This window comes from Falco cherrug, chromosome 6 (assembly GCF_023634085.1).
Source record: "Falco cherrug isolate bFalChe1 chromosome 6, bFalChe1.pri, whole genome shotgun sequence".
Classification (NCBI taxonomy): domain Eukaryota; kingdom Metazoa; phylum Chordata; class Aves; order Falconiformes; family Falconidae; genus Falco; species Falco cherrug.
The window spans coordinates 56,385,669-56,410,900 of record NC_073702.1 but is presented as its reverse complement, the minus strand read 5'-3'; the positions used below and the strand labels follow the sequence as shown (position 1 = coordinate 56,410,900).

Sequence of the window (25,232 nt, the reverse complement as noted above, 5' to 3'; positions counted from 1 at the left end):
ATTGCAGTATGTCAAGTGTACCAAATTTCCAAAATGGTTGTGTAGATGCTCCAGATCAAACGCAGCCCTGACTATTGCTTGTTTCTTTACAGCGAGCAGCATTTGTGAAGCAGTCAATGGGACTATCAGATAGTTCATATAACTATGATGATAATAACTATCAGACTATTTTTAAGGAGGTAAAATAGTTGCACATCTGTTACTTACACATTTTTGACTAGCACAGCCCAAATGGACCTTTTAAACGACTAATCATTGTTAAAGCACTGGGTCATTTGATTCAACAATGCCAGCCTACTTTCAGTATTACATTTACTATGTAGACTTAAGCAAATTAAAAAAAAAAAGTTATACCCACAGAGGAATATGCAGTATTTTTGTAATTTTGTTTTTAATAAGTAAAGCAGTACATGAAAATGGATTTTAAAATAGCTTAGATATTAGAGCTCTATTTTATATCCAGCACATTTTCAGCTCATGGGATTTCCTTATCCTGATGTATTTTGCACCTTTCATACTGTTGGTGTATCCATATTGCAAATGCTTTTCCATACTTAGCTCAGACCCCTCTGGAGTTCTTACATTCCTAACATCCTTTGGCAGTTAGTTCCATTTATCTGGTACCTGTTGTAACAAGAACCACCTCCTTTTACTTCATTTCAAACTTGGCTACCACTGGTTTCATTTGATGAACTGCAGTTCTTGTACTGGCAGATTTGCTGAGGGGTCAGTCTGTATCCACTTCCCTCTATAAATTTCTGACATATTTTTACTTGTCACCTATTTTCCAGTCTGAAGAGTCTTGCCCTATTCTGTTGTTTTTTTACACAGAAGATGCTCGTTCATTTCATCATCTTCTTGATCTTCTCTCAACTTTTTCCATTAATGATATGCTCATTTGAAGATGAGGTGACAATGGTATTCAAGGTGTGGGTGAACCATGGATTTATAGTGGTCTAACTATGTTTTCTACTTGTCATTTCTGAAAAGCTTGGTTCCAACATGCTATTTTGGATTGCTGCTGAGCATTGTTGCTTATTGAAGTCTAATGTTTTCTCTAGGAAAAAAATAATAAATGCATCACTTAAAAATACTAGTAGCTTACCCCTAAATTCTGTATCGCTTCTGCCTTACTGGCTTCCTTTCCAGCTTCAGGTGTTAAAATTCCCTCTTAGTTTCCTTTCTCTTGCTGATCTTTTAATCCTTTTTCACCTTTATGATGCCTACCTACCAGATCATATATATTCCTCTCTAATTTTTTTACTTAGAGTAATTTTTGCTTCAAATTTACTTCTTCACTATATATAATTCTAAGAGGTTCACTTTTCTCACCTTTCCTACAATTCTTAAAGGACTGCAATATCAAAGCAGTGAATGAAGTGCAGATATTTGAATAGATAGAAAGACATGAGTATTTTGTGCTGAATAAACCACTTGAATGGACCATATTATACCTCACATGTCTGTATAAATATCATTAGTGTGATTCTACTGCCAGAGTGATGCCAGGTATTAAATAGAACTTCTGTATGTTGTCTCTATTCTGAAAGCATATGGTGTTCATGTAGTATTTGTGCAGGCCTTTATGAGAGTTTGTTACAACTTCCACAGCATGAAACCTTGATCCTGTTGTGTTGAAGAATTCAGCCCAGAGAAAGGTCATGTCTTTACAGTGGGAGGGATGTACTTGCAGATCATCTTAGCAAATTTCCAGTGGGGGAATTTCAGACATTGATTGCTGAGCAAGTGAGAATACTAGGCAGTAGATTCAATCAGTGTGGCCTCACCTTGAGTACTCTGTGCAGGTCTGGGCCCCGCAATTTAAGATGGACGTGAAGGTCCTTGAATGCAGGCAGAGGAAGGCAGCAAAGTCGGTGACAGGGCTGGAAGGAATGTCCTAGGAGGAGCAGCTAAAAACTCTGGGCTTGTCTGCTTTGGAGAGAAGGAGGCTGAGGGGCAACCTCATTGCTCTCTGCAGCTTTCTGAGCAGGAGATGTGGAGAGGGAGATGCTGATCTCTTCTCCCTGGCATCCAGTGATAGGATGCTTGGGAATGGCTCAACAATGCACCAGGGAAGGTTTAGACTGGACATTAGGAAGAATTTCTTTACTGAGAGGGTGGTCAAACACTGGAACGGGCTTCCTAAAGAGATGGACAGTGCCCCAAGCCTGTCAGTGTTTAAAGAATCACTTGGACAATGTCCTTAATAACATGCTTTAACTTTTGGTCAGCCCTGAAGCAGTCAAGCAGTTGAACTAGATGTTTGTTGTAGGTCCCTTCCAACTGAAACAGTCTATTCTAATTGAGCTTTCTCATTTCTTTTTCTTTTTTTTAAACACATATCTAGTGTTAAATGAAAAGTACTTGGCAATATTTTCAGAAAGATATTAACACTAATACACCATGCTTATGAAGTTTTTCTGAGATGACTACCTGTTGATCATTAGTATTATTTCCATGTTCACAAAAGTGAAAATTAGAGACTGAAAGACTTTGACAAGAGCTGTCTGTGTGAACAACGGAGCCTAAGGTTCTCTGAGTCCCGATGCTAGCCTTTAACAAGAAAATTCTTCCTGACTACTATATGGCTATAGCCAGCACTAAGGCTGAAGCAGAGGACTGACAGGGAGGGGAGTTATGGTGGGAATTAAGTAACCTGTCTGATTCCTTTTCTGCAAATGAGTTTTCCTGTCACTGTTATTACAGTGGTGAGAATGATACTGCAATGAAGGTGATCCTTCACTGCTGCTCCTTCAAACACTTAACCTCTTACTCCTCCTGTGATGGTAGCAATGGAAGTGTGAGGCCAAAAATAAAAATAAAAATACTGTTTCTGTGGTAATAAAGGCTAGTCTGTATGAGCACATCCATTAGTCTTTATTTTCTTCAACTAAACATGTAAAGAATTAGGGTAGATTTAGATTAGTTATAAAGAAGAAATTCTTACTGTGGTGGGGCCCTAGCACAGGCTGCCCAGAGGAGCTGTGGGATGCCCCATCCCTGGCAGTGTTCCAGGCCAGGCTGGATGGGGCTTTGAGCAACCTGCTCTAGTGGAAGGTGTCCCTGCCCATGGCAGGGGCTTGGAACTAGATGATCTTTAAGGTCCCTTCCAACCCAAACCATTCTATGATTCTATGAAGAAGAATAAGCAGAAACAAATTCCTTGATAGTAATGTTTTGTTCACTTGCCATACAACTTGAATGCTAGTTCTGTGCCTCTTTTTAAATATGTCTCTGTGCTGCATTGAACCTCCTGCACCTCCCAGTAATTTGCTGTTTGCTGAGCTGGCCTCAGACCAATGATACCAGGAGCATTAAATTCTTCTGCTTCCCAATGTTTTCTTACTAGTTTTCTCCTCTTCATATAGTAGTGCTTGTTCTGTTCACCGTAGTCTCATTAGTTTCCAGAGAAGGAAGGGAAGAAAAAGAGACTTGCAAATAGACTCTTACCTCCACTTTCCCCACAGCCAGATTTAACCCTTTTTACACTAGAAGTCTAAGACTCAATGCCAAGGAGGCAGAGGGTCAGAATTTTTGGAAGTAGTCAAAATTGAAAAGTATTCAGTTCATACTGAAAATTTTGTGATTACTTTTTTCCTAATAATGATACAGATGCTACAGTGTTTCTAAAAAAAATTGTAAAAGAAAAAAATACATAAGAATTTGTGCATTGTAGTATTGATACTGTCTCTATAATTCCTGGTTTTAGATCAATCCCCTCAGTTCCTAACATGCATTCAGCGTCTTGTCTTTATTGTGAAATCATTTTCTAGAGTCTGAACTGTCAGTTCTCCTTGAATAACAGTGATAGGTTTCCTTTTCAATAGCATGAGATACAGAAAAGGCATCTGTACAGTAAAAAGTAATGCCAATAATATCTCTCTCCATACCCTCAGCTGCAATCACCCTAGGCATTTCTCATGAGTATGATAGATTTCCATATATTTGATGTGTGTCTCTGTAAATTTCCTTAGAGTATTTGTGTTTATGGCATATGTTGTCTTGTAACAGTATTTTATTGATATATTGTCATTGCAAAATAAGGATGATACAAAAAACTAGGTAGCAGTCTATTCTTAATGGATGATACTGTTCAGAAATTGCAGCTGGTTCTACTTCCAGCATTACACTTTAGACAAAAACATTAGACAAAGACTAATGAATGCAGTCTGACTCAGAAATTCCAAAATAGGGTTCTGTGAACAACTTTCTTCAGCTTGATGTCTGAACAGTGAGAATAACAATAATTTAAAATTATTCAGATTTTTTTTCAAAATGGTGAAAGGGAAATTTTTATTTTTATCAATAAAAGTTGTTTGATGTGATGCAAAATGAAAAGATTTTATTCGGTCATTTTTTTTTAAAAAAAAGGCAGAGACATTGAAAACAAATTTCAGAAAACTGTGAATGGAGGACATGTGATAGTCTTTTGCCTGGAAAGCAAAAGAAAGCTTCAGCTGATAGAGATCTTATCACATTGCGGCCCTTGCATCCAGCATGTCCTACTTCCACAGTTATTTTGCATACTTTGAGTCAGGCTATCCAACCAAGTGGCATAGCTTCATTTTGTAAAAAATAATGAATCAGGTTTTCTCTGGACTGAAATCAAAGTGTCCCATCAGCTTAGGATCATTTTCATCTTCCTGCTGTTCTGTCTTCCATGTGCAGTTAGTATTTTGTAGTGGTTAGTAAAGGGCAAAGCCAACAGGATCCATAGATAAATGGTATCTATTATTAAAGATCTTTCCACTGAAGTCAGTAACACTTGGATCAGGTTTTCCATGGAGACTGCTTATCTCGTTTGATTCAGTGTTCCACCACTTCAGTGGTTAAACAGTCACTGCTTAACACTCTGGATTACATCATACTTTGTTCTCCTTATTGGTCTTCATTTATACTGTTTGCTTCCCCTCCCACCCCCGCCTTCTGTCTACAGCAGCTTCAAGAAGTCTTATGGTCAAGCTGTGGTTTTGTGTAACATCTTTTTGTGTATGATTAGTCTCAGTGAAATGACTTGTGAGTCTCCTTTTTTGAGTGTTTTGAAAGTACAACTTAGCCTAAAAAGTTACTTGTATCTACCAAGAAGGGATAGAATATCGATTTTCTTCAAGAATTTTGGCACGTAAGCTTTCTGCTGGTCCAAAATGTCCACTTAGAACAACCATGAAAGAAACAGTTTACGAAAATAAAAAAAACAGAGTTGAGTTTTGGACAAAGATCCAAGTCTAGTTAATTTTGTAGCTTTTTGTTCTTTTCTCTCTTTTTTATTTGACTTAGTTAAACTGAACTTGAGTAGTTATTCTGAGGAAAAAAAAAATAAGACATTTAACAAATGACTGCCAAAGAAATGGATAAATTTTACATATTCCATGTACACAATGCTGTTGCCTCTCTCATATAAGATTATAAACATTTCCTGATTTCCTAATAGACATTCAAGGATATGAAAAGAAAAAAAAAAAAAAGGAGGTATTGGACATACATGCTCAGTATCATAGGATAATTTGAAAACACATACAGAATTTAAGACAACTTTAAATGATTTTGTTATGCATTATGAGAATAGTCTTCACAATAATTTATTCAAATCTTGTACAACTAATCTTGCAAGTCAGTAGTTTTAGAATTGCATTATAGCAATATTCGCTGTTAATTTTTGCCTGAAAAAAGAAAAGGAAAATTTACAGTAATGTTTTTAAGTTGATAGTTCATACTGAACTCGAGTTTCTGATATTTAATATTACAGAAAAAAAGAGTGGATATAAAATGTATAACGTACTTCTAAATGATGCACCAAAGAGGAAACAACTGTTGAAGACTACATATAAGTAGTATAGCAGTTTCCCATTATGTAAAAACAAGAGGAAAGGTATTTACTGGTACCTCTGTGTGGGCCAAGTTGGAATGAAAGTTTCTATTGAGTAGTTAGTCAAAGAGTCCACTTTTCTGTCTTGGCATGTCTTCTGTTCCTGAGCAGAAACTCATGTCGTAATTTCTACCATTCCTGGAAAAAAGGAAAAGCTGATTAATCATATGAATCATAAGACTTAAAAAGTAGTGAAGTTGCAATGTACAGTGTATGGGCTATACAGATCAGTCTTTCAATTTGAAGTTGAAGAGTTAAATTGATTAGATTATTTACCTTTTTTCTTTATCATCCAATGTATATTGATCACAATGCTTACTGAAAAGAGGTGAGGGTTGTATATCTTTATATAGATCTGTGGTAGGTTTTCCAAATCATAAAATAAGGAGTCCTGCCTGCATTTGTAGTTTATAACTCAACATACTCTTTTAGTGTTGCAGTGTGTAATGATACACTTAAGTCATGGTATTGATTTGTCATTACCCAAACATGTCTTCTTCTTGTGTCTGGAGTCTGATTTTTGGAAGTAGTAGATTCCATTCCGGCAGCAGAGCAAGAACACTGAGTCCTTGGTAATTTGGTGAGGATTTTTTTCTTCCGTTTGATTAGGGGAACTGAAGATCCCCAGTGGGTGGTTGTTTTGAGAGTGGGGTAATTGATACTTGAAGACTGGACCCACACAACTGAAATACTTAATAGAAAATTTTGCCTAAATGAGATACTACTTGTAAGCACTTTCCACTAAGAGGTAATAACACAATCATTTATTTACTTTGGCTATCTGTTGCTTTTGATGTAGGGTTATTGTTCTGAGATGAGAAAATCATAACACAATTTTATAAGGGGGGGGGTTTGGTCGTCTTTATTTTTTTTTTTTTTGAGTAGTTGTTAACAGTCATGGAAAATTACTGTGAGAAATAATAGCTTAATTCTTGTTTTTAATGAATCTGGTGGCCAAAGGCATAGAAGGGCTTATAGACTTGGTAAAGATGATAAGCAGCTGAGAGATGCAGAAATGAGAGAGGAAAAAGATTGTAAGGTAATTTAAAACCAGGTGCTGGGAGAAATCTTGTGAGTGCCTAGTTGAAGATGAATCATGCTTTAATGCTTAAAAACATTACAAATCTGTATTGTCAAAAAATGAATATTTCTTTTAAAGGTAGAATTTGTTAACATCCAGGTGGGCTACATGGAGGAATAATTTTGATCAATAAAATCTCACTGAAGCTAGGACACATGAACAGGTCAGCCTGAGGCCAAATGTAGGCATGCTTTCATGTCAGTGCAAAGGAATTTTATGTAAAAGAAAATCAAAACCAAACGGCATAGTTTACCTGGAGTTTTCAGTTTAAATGGTGACACAGAAAATCAATAGAAGGAAAGTTAGTCAATGAGACACTGTAATACCAATGGATAAATTGTTTGATGTCTAGACTTTAGAACACACAAATGAAGAAAGCATAGAGCCAAGCTGAGTAAGTAGGCAAACTGTATTAGCAAACATCGCTGTGTTTGAGAAAATTGGTATTTCATGCCTAAGTAAGAGTAGAAGAAGTTAGGACTGCAGTGATACTTAATGAAGGTGGTGAAACTAACCAAGGAGGCTGTGAATGGAAAAACGACGGGAAAAATAAACACCATAGTGAAAAAATAAACTACGGTTAGCTTCCCATAGGCTGGCTAACTGTCATGATGGAGTACAGGGAGATTTTTGAGCACCCTTAAATGTTCTTCCAAGAAGCAGTCTAATTGGAGAACTTAGAATATGGGAAGTGACTCAAAATGTTTTGAGAAGAATGCAAGACAGGCTAGTTCGAAAAACTGTTATTTAAAGACTGTTCTGTAAAGTGGCAATAATATTCTCACTATTTGATATGCTCCTAAGAAAATTTGAAAAGGCATTCCAAAAGCTAAAGGTGGAAATGTATTTTTATGTTTCCTTCTCAAGTGTGTAGGAGCTTATGTATGCTATTTATAAAAAAGAATAAATCGTAGAGCTTCCAAAAAAGTAGCAGGATAAAATACCTAAGTATATAATAGGCATTAGAAACCAAAAGACATCATATAAAAACATTTTGTCCCAGCAAGGAAAGTAGGAATTTTGCAAATGAGCATAAATTCACAGTAAGGCAAAAGAAATAGAAAGAACAAAAATACTGCCCTTCCATACCAAGAAAATGACTGTGCTGAAGCCCTAAAAAAACAGTATGAGAAGCTTTTTCAAGGACATCAGAATAATAAACCTGTTAGGCAATTGAGATATAATAGAAGTGCCAAGGACAGTAGATCCACAGCAGGTGAATTCTGTGGCTTGAGCTCCCTATGGAGGGACATAAAGTCACCACAGTAGAGCTTTTCTTTGTTGTAGAAGAAGTTGGAGGAACTTCTGAAGGAAGAAGTTTTAAAAGAACAGTTTAAAAGCCCTGGCTAACTTGCTCCCCAGCTTTTATTGCTGAGCATGATGTCATCTGGTAGGGAATATCCCTTTGGTTAGTTGGGGTCAGCTGTCCCAGCTGTGCCCCCTCCTAATCCCTTGTGCACCCCCAGCCTCCTCACTGGTGGGTGCAGCATGAGAAGCAGAAAAGGCCTTGATGCTGTGCAAGAGCTGCTCAGCAATAGCTGGAACATCCCTGTGTTATCAGCACTGTTTTCATCACAGATCCAAAACATAGCCCCACACAAGGTACCATGAAGATAATTAACTCTATCCCAGCCAAAATCAGTACAGTAGTTTACTATGCAGATCATATTATTTTATATCATGTATAATAAATGCAATCTGAAAAAACCAAACAGTTGAGAGTTTGACAAAATCCTGCCGAGTTTAGTTTTTGTAGCCAAAGTAAACCTGCAATTTTTACAACTTTACAACCATTAATGATAGGAGCAAAGAACAAAATGTTTTCATGCATATAATTCTTTAATCTCCTGTGTTTTACAGAAGATATATACCATTCCTGGCTTGGCTGTTCATTCTGTGCTACTTAGAAATGGACTTTTTTCCCTGACTTATCTCATACTAGCTCCTGTAAAATATCTCCAAGTCTGAAAAGATCAGGTTCAGAGTGGGAGAGGGATCAAGTTTCTTGTATTCCACAGCTGAGTGTCCTATTTATTCTTTTGTTTTAAAACATTATAAATGGTATTAAAGTCTCTGAATGCTTACCATTTAAAGGGATCCCATCTGTTTTTAAAAGTGTTCATCAGTGTGTGTTCCAAATGATATGACACAGAACTTAGACTCCAACACTGTACGGTAATTGTAATGGGCTTTTCCACATATGGCTCTGCAGTGCAAAAAAACCCAAAAAGTTTTGTTGAAATTTCCAGAGCTCAAAACTCTTCAGAGTTGTAGTTGAAAACAAGAATGTTGCAGTAATGTAAAGCATATTATTGCAGTTTATTTAATGATAGCATTCAGGAGCAGATGTACTTGTTTACTGTTTGAGCAGCTTAAATCCTCACATTCTCCCTCTTTTACATCAGCAGTTGTGTTTGGCAGCCCTTTGCAACTGCTTACAGCTGGACAAGTTCCTGTGTATTTTGTTTCTACTAGTCATCATTCTGTTCTGGCAGTAGTTTGTTTGCAATTCCGCAGTGCACTCCACAGTGCATCTCATTCAGGAAGAAATCTAGTGGAAAGTGCCATTAATTTTTAGGACAATCATATAACAAATAAGGGAAATTGTAATATCTTGGTAGGAAAGTGGGGGTAGGTGTTGCGTTTTTTTTTAAATATTCAGTTTGGCATAGTTAGAAGCCCTTTAGTTAAATCTGGGGATCAGAATGCTTTTTATTATAACCTGCAAGAAAACATAACTCTCCTGTTTTAGTCATTGATTTGGAATTACTTGTCCCTTTCATGTTCATTGTCCAAAAAGAAACATACTACTTTCAAAATTAGTAATGAAAAAATATCCCCTTAAGATATGTTTCATCTCACTTCAGTGCATTTAAAAAAAAATAGTATCATTTAGATTTTTATGTTGTGCTTTTTGAGTACTTGTGCAGAAAGTATCTGACAGACCGCTATATTTCATCCTTTAAGCAGATAGGTGGGAGTGTTTAACCCAGTAATGCCAGTGTGTTTCACCTCTGGTGGATCAGAACAGAGACTAATGTAATTTCCAGAATTCCTTTGCACCTGGAGCTGCCATTGACATCAGCCATTGTGACGACTTTTCTTATTCTAATCTGCTTGCTTAAGGGACACCAGGTTAGGCAGCAGCAGCTATATGACACTGACAAAATGTAAATCAGAATGACAGTGGTCATACACATTTTCAGACATCAGAGGTCAGATCTCCGTTGTGTACAGTGAAATTTAAAACAGCTGTCAATTGATGGTTTAAAATCATAAGTCACCTGTGGTATTATGTGTTAGAACTTATAGCACATTGCCAATCTACCTGCTTATAGATAACTCTTTAAAATGTTGTTTCAGTGTGTTTCATCTTTGAAACGTTCCTGTAAGAGCCAAGCCTTTAACTTTTTCTCCAGCTATCTTGTTAGTTTATCACTGAGCACAAAATACCTTTTTACTGTATTAAGAGATGGCATCTCACTTGCGAGTACACTTTGAAGAGCCGGTAGAACACAAATGGTCATCACTGTGTTCAAGTACAGTGTTCCAAGACTTGAACCTTGTCTGAATCCCTTATGGACTGCAGTATGCATAACTGTTGCTGAAACTACAGCATAGTGTAGTGTTTCCACTTAGTTAAGACAGTAACAAAAAGAAAATAAAAACTTGAAGTGACAAACATAGTTTCTAGGTAATCAAATTCCTTATTATTTTTTGATTTATTAATAACTATTGCTCTGACAATAAGCAGTCTGTTTAAAAGTATACAAGATGATGTCTTTGACAAATTATTTCTTGTCCAAAAATGACAAGCTTGAGAATTACAGGAGCCATAGAAAAGCAGAGGCTAGAATAAGCAATTTAAGTTTCCAGTGAAATTGGAAAGAGGAAAATGACAAAAGCAAGTTAATCAGAACTGAAGATATGAGGCCTTATTTAGCTTAAGCTGTAGGGTATAGTTGTCAATGACACAATAGTATTTGCTAAACAGTTCGTTAAGCTGACATTTTCCTGTATTCTTAGGGGGAATGAGTTAGTTGAGATAGAGTTTGACATGCATAGCCCTTGACATTTTAATGCAAGTTTAAGCACTGCATTTCAAGCAGCTCTTGTACTCATTAGCAAGGCACACAAGGGAGTTGTGCTTTCACTTACTAAACCATTAATTTATTAAGATAGTGAGATATTTATTAGAAATACAGCAAACCTTGCCAAATACACTCCTTATATACAGTTATCATAAATATGTATTTATGATGAAAAAATGGATGCTGAGTTCTGGCATCTGCTTTGATCTACTGTTCTAGTTTTGAAACCAACTTTAACAATAGTCATGACTGCACTGCAAAAACTTAGAAAACTTTTGTCTTTAGGGTTTAAATATAAGATGCCTAGAGATTAACTAATCAACAGTAATTTTACATCTACTGCAAATGAGCTATTTGCAACAGATAAAGCTGGTATTGGGTAGGAGAATTAGGAGAGCTACTGAATCACCTGTGGAAAAATTGCTGTTCAGTATTGTCCATCTTCATACTGATGTGACTGCATAATTTGAAAATGTAAATCATGGAGTACCTTTCCCATTAAATCATTTAAAGACTGACATATCTGTCTTCTAGACTGCTGATTATCAAGTAGAAAGTCTTTTTGTGCAGGACAGAAGCTTTTCTCTCCATTACACTGCTATCTGAGGTTAAGTTTTAGTTAGAAATTGACCTTACTTGACAATATTTTACATTCAGACCACTGCCCCACACAGAGCATCAGGGTTGAAGCCCATAGCCTGGATAGATGTCATGTCCAAAATAAACTACTGAGTATTTGAACAAAGGAAGTTCTTTATCACTACTAGCCAAAAATTATTGTAGAGCGATGTTCCTGCTTCATCCTTATTACAAATTACACTAAGTAACCTTCACTTTTAATGAAAGAATTAAGTCTTCCAGTTTATCTAACATTCAGTATATAGATATGCATCAGTGAAAAGCATACTGGTTAGTGATGCTGTTTTCTTGAAAGGAAAGCGAACATAAAATCTCCATGCCATATAGCCAAACAGCTGGGGTTTTTTTAGATCCTACAAACAGCTTGAGACTGAGTGCACTCAAATTGCTTGGCAAAGTAACTAACTTGAAATACCAAAGCTCTAAGTAGAAAAATGCACCGCTTGGATTCATGCATGGATATTTTAAAATTGAGTGAGAACATTGTGCATAATTAAAATTCTTAAAACCTTTGTTGGAATGTGTTAATTTTAAGTAACTTAGCAGTTGATAATGTACCCTCATGCAAAGCAGCAGCATTTGTACTGTTGCATTAAGTAAAACAACAGAGGCAGCTAACATGTTGCATGCTTGTGTATTAGTTCACGTAGAAACGTGCACAGGAGGAGGAGTGGAAAGAGTGGGTTTGTGTGCAACAGTGGTGATGAGGCACAGTCCCCAGCACTGCCTGGAGTAACTACCCCAGCACAGCAGAGCCCTCAAGTCAGGCTGAGTTCCAGAGGGAGGACACAGCTTTTCACCTCTGCGGCTGCAAGAACCTTGCTGAGGTTGAGGCAGAAGGAGATGGTGTCTGTGCCTGCAGAATAGTTGCTGTGGTTGAGGATTTTTGTCCCCAAATAAAGAACAGCAGGAGGATGTCAGCAGACTGCGCAACATCAGAGGTGACGAGAAAGAGATATACTAACTGACATTTTCTCTGTGACTCTGTAGCCACCAATCTACAAAAATAGAGGTGGGCAGAGTCTGTGCCTGTTGGTTTAGTAGTGGAGACTCCCATGATGGTGAAAACTGCAAACTGGTGACTTCTGATACCAGGAGGAAGGCTCCTTCTCTGCCTGCAGATGGGCAGCTACACAGTAGTTCAGTGCTTGGTAGCAGATAATGGGCTGGGAGCTCTCTTCAGTGAGGTGTGAGCCAGCTGTGCCTAAGTCACCCAGGAGCGTGAGGAGGGAACAGAGCCTGACAGCAGTGGTGTACACCAAGTTGAACATAAGCCAGCAACGTGCCCTTGCAGCAACGAAAGCCAACAGTCTCCTGGCTGCATTAGTTAGAGTGTCACCAGCCGGCTGAGGGAGGTGATCATTCCCTGTCTGCTCAGCAGTGATGAGAGCACACCAGGAGAGCTGTGTCCAGTTCTGGGCTCCTCAGTACAAGACAGACATCGACATGTTGGAGTAAGTCCAGGAAATGTCTGGGAAGATGATTAAGGACTTGGAGCATCTATCCTACAAGTAGAGGCTGAGAGGGTTGCAGTTGCTTAGCCTTGAGAAGTCTCAGAGAGATTTTATCGAAGTATACAAATATGTGGTGAGGTACAGGGTGATACTTTTCTCTGTTCTGAAGACCTGTTACATGTACAGTCTAAATAAGTGCCTGTTCATCAGTGAGATGAGACTTGTCTAAAAGTTCTGCCAAAAAATGGCAGAAAGTTTCTTAGGCTACATCTGTCACTTCTTAGTAGCAGAAACCCAACGAAATGTGTTGTGAAATTCTGGTCATATGACTGGATGGTCTGATGGTCATCTGGCTGGAGCACATCGCAAGTCCTCTCAGGTGTCTTTGTTACAGAAGCTAGGATCGGATGCATCTAAAATATTGCCCCAGTATCTGCAAAAGTATCCATGCCCAGCAGCTGAGAAAGGTTACTCTTTTAATTAATACCTGCCTGCCCTTAAAGGGTGTTGGAAAGAGGTGACAGAATAGGCATATCAGAAACAAGAAGTTGTTTAGGAATGACTGAGCGTTTATGGAAGAGAGGCACTATGGATTTAAGAATAATATTAAATAGAATAAGGAATTCAGCAGAAATAAAACGGTGTATGAAATCTCCCTGAAATAAAATTCAGCGCCTGAATGGGGACAGCACAGGTTTAGTGGTGTATTAGCAACTGCCCAGATGGAGGTGTGCAAGTCAGTGGATCTTGCCAAAGGAAGGCTGAGAATATACTGTCAGCCTTCTGTAATGCTTTGGCAGACTGTGTAGGTGTCAGAATAGAATGTTGTGCAAACGAGTATTTCTTAAAGACCTGAATATTCTTAGTTCAGCTAGTAAAGGAACCCATGATTTAGTCCAAAACAGTGCAGAGATCCTGGTCAGGAGTAGATGTTGAACAATTGTTATGTAAAAATACCCAGAAAATACTCAAAATGTAACATCTCAAGGGAATAAAATCTGCCAAAGTACAAGGTAAAAATAGAAAAGATGGTCAAACAGATAAAAAAATTTCAGACAGCCTAGAGTTTGTTTAAAGAAAGCATTACACAGACATGCGTGCTACATTTAAGAATGGTTCCAGAAATCCTACAACATGCTTAAACCATACACTAAGGTAATAGATATTAAAAGTAAACTATCATTGTTTATGAATGGAAGGCATGTCTTTTTCTCCAAATGAGGAAAAAAAGGTAGGAAAGTAAGCTCCAGCAAAGGAGATGTTAAACCGCAATGAAGATACGAAAAAGATTCTGAGAGATTGAGTATGAAGTTGAAATAAACCTTTTTTGAAACACATCAGATTCAAGAAGTCTGCCAGTGAATTAGTGGGCTGAGAGATGATCAAAGAGCATTCAAGGAAGATAAGGTCATTGCTGAAAAACTGAATTAATGATTTGAATCAGCTTTTGCTATAGAGACTGTCAGGAAGGTTTCTGCACTGGAAACATTATTTACAGGAGAGGAGTTGGAGAAGCAGTCACAAACTAGGTTGTTAACTGAAGAGGTGCAGACATAATTGGTAAATCGGGTAGTGAAAATGAACTCATGGCTAAAACAGGTGAATTACAACAGTTATTATTTAACCCCTTAGTCTCAGTAACTGGGGGGTGTGGGGTGTCAAATGGAACAGCTTTTTAGAAACATTCCTTAGGAATCCAAGGAAACTACAAATCTGGAAGCTTGGTACCTGTGCCCGTCTAATTAGTTATAAAGAAATGTATTGAAGTATAGTGCTGATAGAAATATATATTTCTTTGTTCCAACTTAGGAACTATGAAGTATTACATGAATTAAGTAAGAGGCAGGTTTAAAACAAGTAAAGGAAGAATCTTTTCCCCAGTGACCTGTAAATTAGGTAGAAAATTCTTATTACATGGTGGATGTAGCTTTTAAAGGTGACCTGGATTTAAGGTGAGAATGAGTAAGGTCATGGAAATGCTTTGAGGCTTTGAGTTACCAAATATATGGTAACTAGCTATAGCTCCAGAAATCCCTGAGGAAGTAGTATGTATGCTTCGTTTCATCTTACTGTTAGCATGCTGTTTTGGCTACTGTATGAGGCAGGTTACCTGCTAGATAGGTCTTTCGGGTCTGACATGGTCCAGACATTCTAATGTACTGAGACGCACTTTGAATATCTTTAGTAGTGTTTAAGTTGTTCAACATACTTGTGAGCAATGTGGAAAATCAGAAAACTGTGTAATAGCAGCATTTTTGGTAATGCCAAGTTTAAGATAACTTGTTCTATTAGCAGTTTATGGTATTAAATGAAAAATACTTTATGGAAATCAGTGTTGTTAAAAGCAAAGTAATACATGTAAGAAAAAAAAAGTTATGCATGAATGCTGATGGACTAGTGTTGAACTAAATTCCTTCAGAGTAGAGAACTTGTAGCGTTCTCAACAGTTCTCTGAAAAAAAGTTGATGCTGAAGTTCAAAAATGAAAATGTGTTGACTACTCACAATTTCCTGAATTTCATAATTTCACTGCCACTGAAATAATTCATGATGTGAACTGCAGGTTTAAAAGGAGGGCAGGGGGGGAGGGGGGGAACGGAACAAACAAAAACCCACAAGCCCTACCAGAACCAGGTGGGGTTTTGTTGTTTTTTTAAAAAGAAACTTAATTTCCTCCCACTGGGACAAATGCCTGTAGTGATGAAAATCATAATGGTGGAAAAAGGGAGTAGACTAATAATGGAGAAAAGTGCAACTCGTGGATGTTAAGCAGTATGACTCAGATTCCCTCTGTAGCTCAGGAAGCATTTAGCAGTCAGAGGAAGTGATGGTACTGTATCAAAGGGATTACTCTCTAAATGCCCCGTTTCTTACATTCCTTCCTAATTGTTTTCTACTGACCTCTGTTGGAGATAGGACATTGAATTAGGTAGATCTTTGGTGTTTCAAAATGTTTTTTCTTGTTTTTCCTTTAATGAAGTTATGCATTTTTTCAATAACTGTTAGAAGCTTTGTTTCCAAACGAAATACAGAAGACAGATGACTTGGTAACTAAACTAACTTGAAAATATACTGGGTCCAATCCCATTTAACATCTTCATTCATGATTTGAATGATGGGGCAGAGTGTACCCTCAGCAAGTTTGCTGATGACGCCAAACTGGGAGGAGTAGCTGATAATGCCAGAGAAACATGACACCATCCAGAGGGACCTCTACAGGCTTGAGAAATGGGCTTATAGGAACCTCATGAAATTCAACGAGAAGTGCACCTCCTGCATCTGGGGAGGAACAACCCCATACACCAGCATATGCTGGGGGCCACCCAGCTAGAAAGCAGCTTGGCAGAAAAGGATTCAAGGGTCCTGGTGGACACCATGTTGAATGTGAGCCAGCAATGTGCCTCTGTGGCAAAGGTTAATGGTGACCTGGGCAGCATTAGACAAAGTATTGCTAGCAGGTTTAGGGAGGTGATCCTTCTGCTCTTTTCAGCACTGGTGAGGTCACACCTGGCATGCTGGGTCCAGCTCTGGGCTCCACAGTACAGGAGAGACATGGACATACTGGAGAGAGTCCAGTGAAGGGCCACAAAGATGATGAAGGGACTGGAGCATCTCTTCTACAAGGAAAGGTTGAGAGAGCTGGGACTTGTCAGCCTGGAAAAAAGAAGGCTCAGGGGGGATCTCATCAATGTGTATAAATAACTGAAGGAAGGGTGCAAAAAAGATGGAGTTATGTAGAGGAATGAAGGCAGTGGGTTGATCAGCATTGATAACATGCAGCTGTGGCCTTCCTCAGAGGCAGAGGGTTGATTGTCATGGACAATGTGCAGGTGTAGCTCGTTCCTGCTAAGTAGTTAAATAGCCCCAAGGATGGGGGGAGAGGGGGTTGGGTGGAGGAGGAGCAGTGTGGTCTGATCTCTGGAGGAAGGAGAAACAGCATGGACAGTAGAATCTGACTGATGGTAAAGCCTTGTTGCAGCCTACTAGTTTGTTTGTGCTGCAGCAGGCTTAGGCTCTTGTTGGTGGTGTCTAGTGACAGCACAGGAAGCAGTGGGCACAAGCTGAAACACAGGAGGTTCTGTGGGACTATCAGGAAACATTTGTTCACTGTGGGGGTGACTGAGCACTTGCACAGGTTGCCCAGGGAAGCTGTGTAGTCTCCATCCTTTGAGATACTCAAAAGTCGTTTGGACATGGTCCTGGGCAACTGGCTTTAGGGGGCCCTGCTTGAGCAGCAGGGTTGGATCAGATGACCTCTGGAGTTCCCGTCCAACGTTGAGGTTTTTGTGATACTGTGATATAATTTCTTTGAACATACAGTTGCTAATACAGCTACTGCTAGAGGTCATCGTACCATTTTGCTTGAGTAGTTCTGACTATTGAACTGGTTGACAAATCGGATGCCATTCAAAATTATTTTACAAAATAAGAATTTGGCTGTCATTGTGGTAAATCTAGATGTATTGTAAGGGAATGCTCATTTTTTCCCCAAAGATCCCATTTGTTGGAATATAATCTTGGAAAAGTTCCTTGTAAAGGAAAAAAAATTCTAGGGTTGACATCTACATAGCTTTCATTTAGAATCCAAAGTGGTGATTACCTCATTCTTGGAATTGGTAAATAAAAGTTGTCCATAAAACCTGAGCAAAATATGAGATTATTCCCTCAGGGGGACTTGGATTATCCAAATTGTAGCAGCCCAATGGGTGGATTAAAGGATTAGTATTTTCCTGGTAGACTCCTTTTTTTGGATCTCAGCTCTGCAGTAGAACTCCAGTGTGGCTCATACTGCAGTATGCATACAGATAGGACAGGACATCAGTGCCTTAGCTGCCTGTGTGAAAATGGAGCTAGTCTTGGCAGGACTCGGAGCTATATATGAAGTACTATCCTCATCTTGGATGGCATAGTCATAGATGGATATTGAGAACTGAAAACTGGAATAGTTTTCATGTCTGATTCAAAAATATTTGGATGGTAGTAGCCATGTTAGTGTTTTGACTGAAAATGTGCTGTCATACAAAGAGTGTCTTACAAATAGGTGCAGTATCGTGGAGAGAGATGAAAAGAGATGGTGTGCCTTGGAAAAACACAATGACGTCTCATTGCGAGAATCATACAGAAAATATTTTAAATCTGATTTCTACTTAAACTTATTTTTCAAAAGTTATTTAAAATTCTTACTGTTTATTCCTGATTAATGACACATTCCCAAAGTACTCTTGGTTTCTTTCTTACTCTCTTTTCAAGGAATAGGAACAACTTGGACACTTTTCAAGTTGATTCTAAATGTTACTGGGGAGAAATTAATGATTTCATCACAGATGTTAAGAGGAGGAGAAATAATTTAGAGTAATTAATTTTGCCTGTGTAAAATTTTCCCTTCAGATTAATTTTGCTAAAACTATCCAGTTTTAATTTTCTAATCTCAGTGTCATTTTGGTGTACGTGTTTGAACAGGTGCCAGATTTATGCAGGACATAGCTGCATTTCATTAATTATGAGAAATAATCTGTTTGTTGTTTTAAAATGAAATTGTGAAACATTTAAGCACAAGAATGAAAGACAATATAAATGGAAGTCATCTTCTCTACTGGTTTAGCCTTGCCAAATAGATGTGCTACTGGCAGATAGATCCATGAGACCTTTTGAAAAGGGGGTCTATTCTGAAAAGGATGCCTCTTGTTTTGTGAATTTACATTTTAATTCTGTAAAACTACCACTCTAATGCGGTGGGTTTTTTTCCTATCAGTGTCTGAAGACTAAAATTGTTCTTTTTTAAAAAATTGAAATCAAAAGATATGACTGCAGTTTGTCAGCTGTGTCGTTTGGGGTCAAGCTGTGTCTGTGTTTCATATTTTTAACTCCCTGTGGGCGCTTGCTTATCCCGATACATGGGTTTTTACCTGCACACTTCTCCCCACATCCCTGAAAGCTTATTTTTTTGTATTTTTAACAAGATAGACTGCCACGCTGCTTATAGCCGTGGTGGTGGTGGTTCAGGGTGAGCTAGGGGATGTTTTCAGCACTACTTTAGATACATTTCTTCTTTGTCTCTGGAATATCAAAGTTCAGTCTTTTGTATTCTACTGTTTTAAACCATAACCTGCCTACATTTGATGCCTGTAAGAGAGAGATCTCTTGGATGCTCTTTAAAGTGAGGAGGTGATGGTGTGAAAAACACTCAGAAGAAATGTATTTCCTTATTTACAGGTAAATATTATGCAAAGAAGTTTTTGGGCATGTGTTCGTGCCAAAAATGTTCTTCTTTTGGAAGGGTATATCAGTTCCCACTGGACATATTGCCACTGTCTCCAGGCTTCTTTTGAAGTTTACTCTCCACACATGTTCTCCTCTTTTCACCGGGGGCTCAAGCAGTTTGCTCTATCTGGTCATGTGTTTTTGTCCTGCTTGTAACCAGATGTTTCTCATTCAGGAGCTCCTCCTTGCTTCCTCTGTGGGTTTTATTATAAACTTCTGTTTGTACCCTCTCTTTTTTGTAGCATTTTATGCTGTTCATTGCCAGCCAACTGTCTAATTTAATTACTTGTAGTCATGAGCAAAACCGAGTCAGAGCTTGAAGTGCAGGTGTTGCTGTGATCTCAGGAGGAGGTAGCAGTGTCACCTATTCCTGGAGATAACATGGCAGAACCCTAGAGGAGCTGATTCACACTTAGGTGAGATATGACTGATAGTTGCTTCAGGCAGAGTCGCTCCTGGTGTTTTTGTGTACCTGGGATTATAGTGGAGTAGGATGCTGGACACGATGATGTTTAGGCTTTCCCTGTTGGTAGTGAAAATAAGTAAGTTAATAGTATCACGTAGCCAGTGCAAGACAGCGGTTGTTCAATAAGCGTTCCATCCAGCACCTGCAAAGACTCCAGGAAAGGAAGAGCTACTGCTTTTCTGGGAGCAGTGCATTTGCTGTCTCTGTCCTCAGTGTGAGGCAGCCACTGCTGGGTGAGTGCCAGCTGGCATTCTCAGTGCAGCTGTTTGCTTGAAACTGAGGTAATATGATCATGTTCAGTGATAGAAAGTGGCTGTGTGGACCTGACCTCTCGCTTGGAGCACTGAGGCGAGGTGCACGTGTTCATTGCAAGGAACTAATAATTCTTTTATTTGTTCTAATGTTCTGCACGTTTGGCTCAGCATCTGAACATTATTTCAGTGTACCAGCCTGTAATAAAAATGCCCCAATTAAATTTTAACACTCCAGAATATAGGTAAATTAATGGTTTCTTTCCTCCCTCCCCTTAGGTGCTCATTAACAATATTTTGCTATAGCTGACATTTTTTTTCTTGCAGGCCTTTCCCAAGAACAATTCTGTAGCAGCCCATCTGTTTTATTTTGTTGATTTGCAGCTAATGTATGCCATGATCAGCTAAAATGACAGGAGGGGAAGAAGATTGCTTATTTTTGTTTCATTGCCCTTGATACTGCAATTGGGGTCGGGGAGTCTCTTTCTTTATGGAAAAGCCACAGAGCGCACTAACCTACAAGATTTCTTTCTAAAGAAGACTTTAGCATAGGGCAGGCGGAGAAAGGGGTTTAATCTTTACAGAAACCACAGTGTAAACAGAGACTGGTAGTGCCTTTGGAAAAACAAATGCTGAACAGAGTTCTCAGAAGTGATAAAGACTTTCCTTAGGGACCAGGTAAAAACAGTTGCAACCCAGGAAATTGCTTCAACTCACTGACAACAAGGTTCAAAGGAAATGATGTATTGTGCAGAGACAGTGGGAAAAGGGAGATGCTTATGAATGCTTATTGTGACTCATTTTGTGGCAGCTGTAGCTTTCAGTATTTCAAAAGTTACCTTATCCTGGCTTTAGAAAACACTTAGTTCAAAAGCCTTTTGATGGTGACCACTGTAAGAGGTGCAAACTGACCCCTGTTGAATTCTGAGTCCCGTTCCAAGTATCTGTTCCTTTAACTCAAAATTGTTGAGCCCTTTGGTTGTTCAATAACTTGAAAATACCTGTTTTAGGCTAGAAGAGGAGAAATGAGTTGCCTGGAGCATAGAAGCTATTGTAGGGCTTTGGTACACGTATGCAGTTTGTGCTATAGTCTTCCTGTTGGTGATATCATCTTTCCTTTGCTCAAAACTTTTTTACTGTAAAGCCTCTCCATAACTGAGTCTGTGGGTACCTGGAATATCTGGGGGGGGGGGAAATCTGCTTTCTAAGGAAAGAAGGTATTTTGCGTTTGCAAAGGCATTCTTACAGTGCCTGTAATATTTCTTGGCATAATCATAGCAGCTTTGCTGTTGTCTAATTCCTTTTTACTTTAATAATTCTCTTTTCAGATTCACACTTCTCTAATTAATGGACGGCCTAGTGCTGATGATCCTTCACGCGTATTACTAGAATTCACTTCTGCTCGGTTTATTCGCCTGAGATTTCAGAGAATACGGACTCTAAATGCTGATTTAATGATGTTTGCACACAAAGATCCAACTGAAATTGATCCTATTGTTACAAGGAGGGTAAGTTCTGGCAAGACAGTAGGCATGCGTGTGTAGAAGTTCTCTTACACTTGTAAACGCTGTACTTGCCTTTGTTCCCCATAGGAAATTTTGGGAGATGATGAATACCTGTTGTTATCTGTCAAAATCCTGGTGTTAGAGAATTCCCTCTTCACAGCATTTTGTTATTTTCTCTATAGCAGAAGCAACAATTTTATCTTTTCTGCTTAATGTTATTAACACACATAACATGCTTATTAACATAACCACAGAGCTCCTTTGGCTGCAACATTTGGATGCAGATAATTGGCAAGTAGTTGCTGTTAGATAATGTCCTCATACCTCTTCTGCTCAATCCTTTTCTACCTTTAACATGCCTTGAACACTTATTTTGAGCGTATTTTCTACTAGTGGTACCATAAGTAGTAATAGGGCCCGAATGCAACGCTTCTAACATTGTTATATGATGGTTGCTAACAGTAAAAATGTTACATTGTGCTTTAGCTTAGAAGAATGGAGACAGCACTCAAACTCACACCATACCCCCGTCTTCTCTACTGTTACTTTTGTGTGCACACCCCTGTATCTTCTTTCTGCAGTCTACACTTTCTTCTGATGCCACATCTTCCTCTTTTCCTGTTGCTCAAATATTGTGTTACCCTATTTTTCCTCAGTTTTCTACTTAGAATTCCAAAAAGCTGTTTTAGGGAATTTATACCTTTCCACACTTTTTCTTTCTGCTGTATTCCTCTTTCTGTTGGTCATCTTATTTTCCTTTTGGAAAGTTTAGGGTACTACTGTAGTAAGCCGTCCTATGAAGGGGGAGTATTGTTATTCTTGGCTTTAGTTAATATTATCAATGATGGATAACTGCAAAGAAAATTTGTTTCTTCTGTTCCACATTTCTTGTTTCCGTTTCTTCCTCTAAATACACAGAGTGCTGGCTATTTCTGACAGTTTGGTATGTGCCATTCTGTTTTTTGTTGCAAACACAGAAACTCTTCCAATTGAGTATAGTTATTACAGCCTCGCTAATCATGGAAACTGTGTTTACGTAAGGGTACACATTTAATATTTCTATTCTAAGTGAACAGAAACACAAAATTTTATTCATACTTAAAATCACTGTATACTCATGAAAACCTAGTGCAGGATGATGCACAGATTTTTCAAGCCAACAAAGAGCAATAATGTCTGTATGGCATCTCTCCATATCAAGGGAACTGTTGTCAAAGGAACAAGGAGCAGTGGAAACTTGCCATCCTTGTCTGGCTTTCCCAATAGAAGTCATTAGACAAACTAGTATTCCACAAAACAGGAAGAAAAGGGTAGCCACAAATGACATATTTTCTGTGTGGTAGAAGGTTAACTGTAAGTTATATGAATTCCTGTTTTGTTAGATGTGTTTACCAATGATCTGAAAAAGAGGTTGAACACAGAAACAGCAAAATTTGCAAATAGCTTATGTTAGTTTTGATTAGCCAGTAGTTAGGATGTTACAGGACCCTCACCAAAACAGATGAAAATGGGCAAGATGGCATGTGATTCACTTTTCATGGATGTCATAATACATGATTATAAATAACTTTCCATTCTTCTTTCCGGTCAGGGCTATTAATCCCCACCAAAGTAAAAGTGGAGATGTTCAAATGGCAGAGCAACAGGTCAAAAGTTATTTAAATATCAGTAACGATGACTATTCCATAGTCATTCAAAAAGACCAATAGTGAAAAACAGTGCTTTCCAGAGTCCATTGAATGCCCAAGTGAGACATAGCTAAGGTGAACAAAGGCGTTTCTTTCTTAGTTTTTGTTTTAGCTTTTCTCTTCTCCCCATCGTCATGCCTTTTCCTTTTCATGTTTTCTGAAGGGAATAAATTCTATTGCATCTGACTTTCCATTATCCAGTGTGCATATAGCCTTTTTCTATCTTGTGTTTAGTGTACGCTGTGTATAAATTGACATTGCTCTTGTGACTTCAAACAAATGGAACTGTGCCAATTTATACCCTTTCTTTCACTAAGCCTGATTCTGTTGATCAAGATGCAGCTTGGATTACACTGTCTGCTATATTTGTAATAGATCAAAAAAGAAATAAAACAAGATCTGACAGTTTTGTCTCCAGAAATGAATTCTGTAGTTTGGCACCTGCATTTTACAATCCACTTAGCAATTCAATTTCTGTTTTGTCTTACAGTATTACTATTCTATAAAAGATATCTCTGTTGGAGGCATGTGTATATGTTCAGGCCATGCGAAGGCTTGTCCACTGGATCCAGCAAGCAATGTATGTATTTTTCTTTTTTTTTTTTTTAATGTGCTTTATTCGTAAGGTGGAACATGAGAAAAAAAATCTTGATATTCCTCACAGTTCTGTGAATATATGTGTGCTCTTCGCTTAGAAGAATAGACAGAAGCAGTGCCAGGATGTAACAGTGCTGGCAACCAGAATAATAAACATTCATACAATGTCAGTGGAGGCTTTCTCTGGAATGAAAGAATAGGTTTCAGATAATTCAGTCCATACTGAAAGTTTCCTAGGAACAACAGAAATTTGGGTTATGTTGTGTAGCTCTAGAGATGAACACTAATACTCAGTCTTTCTTTTCCTTGTTAATATTAATCAAGGTGCTTCCTAAATGACTGTCAAATATTTAATGATACTTGCAAACAAATGTTGGTTCTAGAATGGGACATTTACTATGTGGGAAATAATAATTAAGTGATCAGTTAAGCTAGTCTAGAAAATCATGAACTGTTTATAATGTCTTCCAATTTGTTGCTTTCTTTTTGCACCATTAAGAAACACATAAGTATAATTGAAATACTGAAATATAATGTGATAATGATGGTCCAAACCTATGCACACATTATCACTAATACAGAATTTCCAATCTACTAGTATTATTAATGTGCCACAATGTGAGATCTCTTCATATACTATTCACTTAAGTAAGTTTTGTAGTATTTAACAGAAAATCTTGTTTGTATATGACATTAAGCCATTGTGTAAGAACTAATAAAAAAAACCCGAAACAGCTAGAAGACATCTTACAGAGAATGCATTTACAGTTCTAAGCAGTTTCCATGGATCCTTGTAAAAATTTTACAAAGTCCTCAGTTTAATCCTTCTAAGCCTTTTCTGTGTATAGCAAGTGTTGAACTATTATTTCAGATGGCCTTAGTTATCAAACTGCAGCATTGTCTCAGTGCCATCTGTCAGAATTGGGTCTACCTCAGAAAATAAATGCTGTTACTGCAATTGATACATACTTCAGATAGTTTGGCTACTGGATAAAATAAAAGCATTTTGACAAGCATGGTGTCTTGCTTTGAAAGATGGCAAATATGTTTGTCATCTGGCTGGTATGAAAAGTAGCATTAAGTAAAACATCTCAAGCCATAAAAGATTTGGAGTACTTGGTTTAGCTCTCCAGGGATACTCTTCGGACTGAGCCATACCAACATAGGTGGGCTTTGGCTTAGAAACATCATGGAGGTAGTTCTTAGCACAATGAATCTTTCCCCTAGCATTACAAAGAATAAACTTGCTTGAATTTACTGCCTTGCTTATCTGAAGCATTCCTTAACCTTCTTTTGCAAGATTTATGCTTTGTCCTGTGAGCCACAGAATTTCT

At 38.1% G+C, this 25,232-nt stretch overlaps 1 protein-coding gene across 1 annotated transcript in view; it reads left to right on the top strand.

The window, feature by feature from the left end:
- The window catches only part of LAMA2 (laminin subunit alpha 2), a 377,271-nt gene that overhangs the window by 124,043 nt on the left and 227,996 nt on the right, over positions 1 to 25,232 (top strand). Inside the window, exons 5-6 of the mRNA XM_055714667.1 lie at positions 21,437 to 21,616; positions 23,792 to 23,881. Of these exons, the coding sequence (XP_055570642.1) occupies positions 21,437 to 21,616; positions 23,792 to 23,881 (270 nt within the window). The remainder of the gene's footprint in view (positions 1 to 21,436; positions 21,617 to 23,791; positions 23,882 to 25,232) is intronic.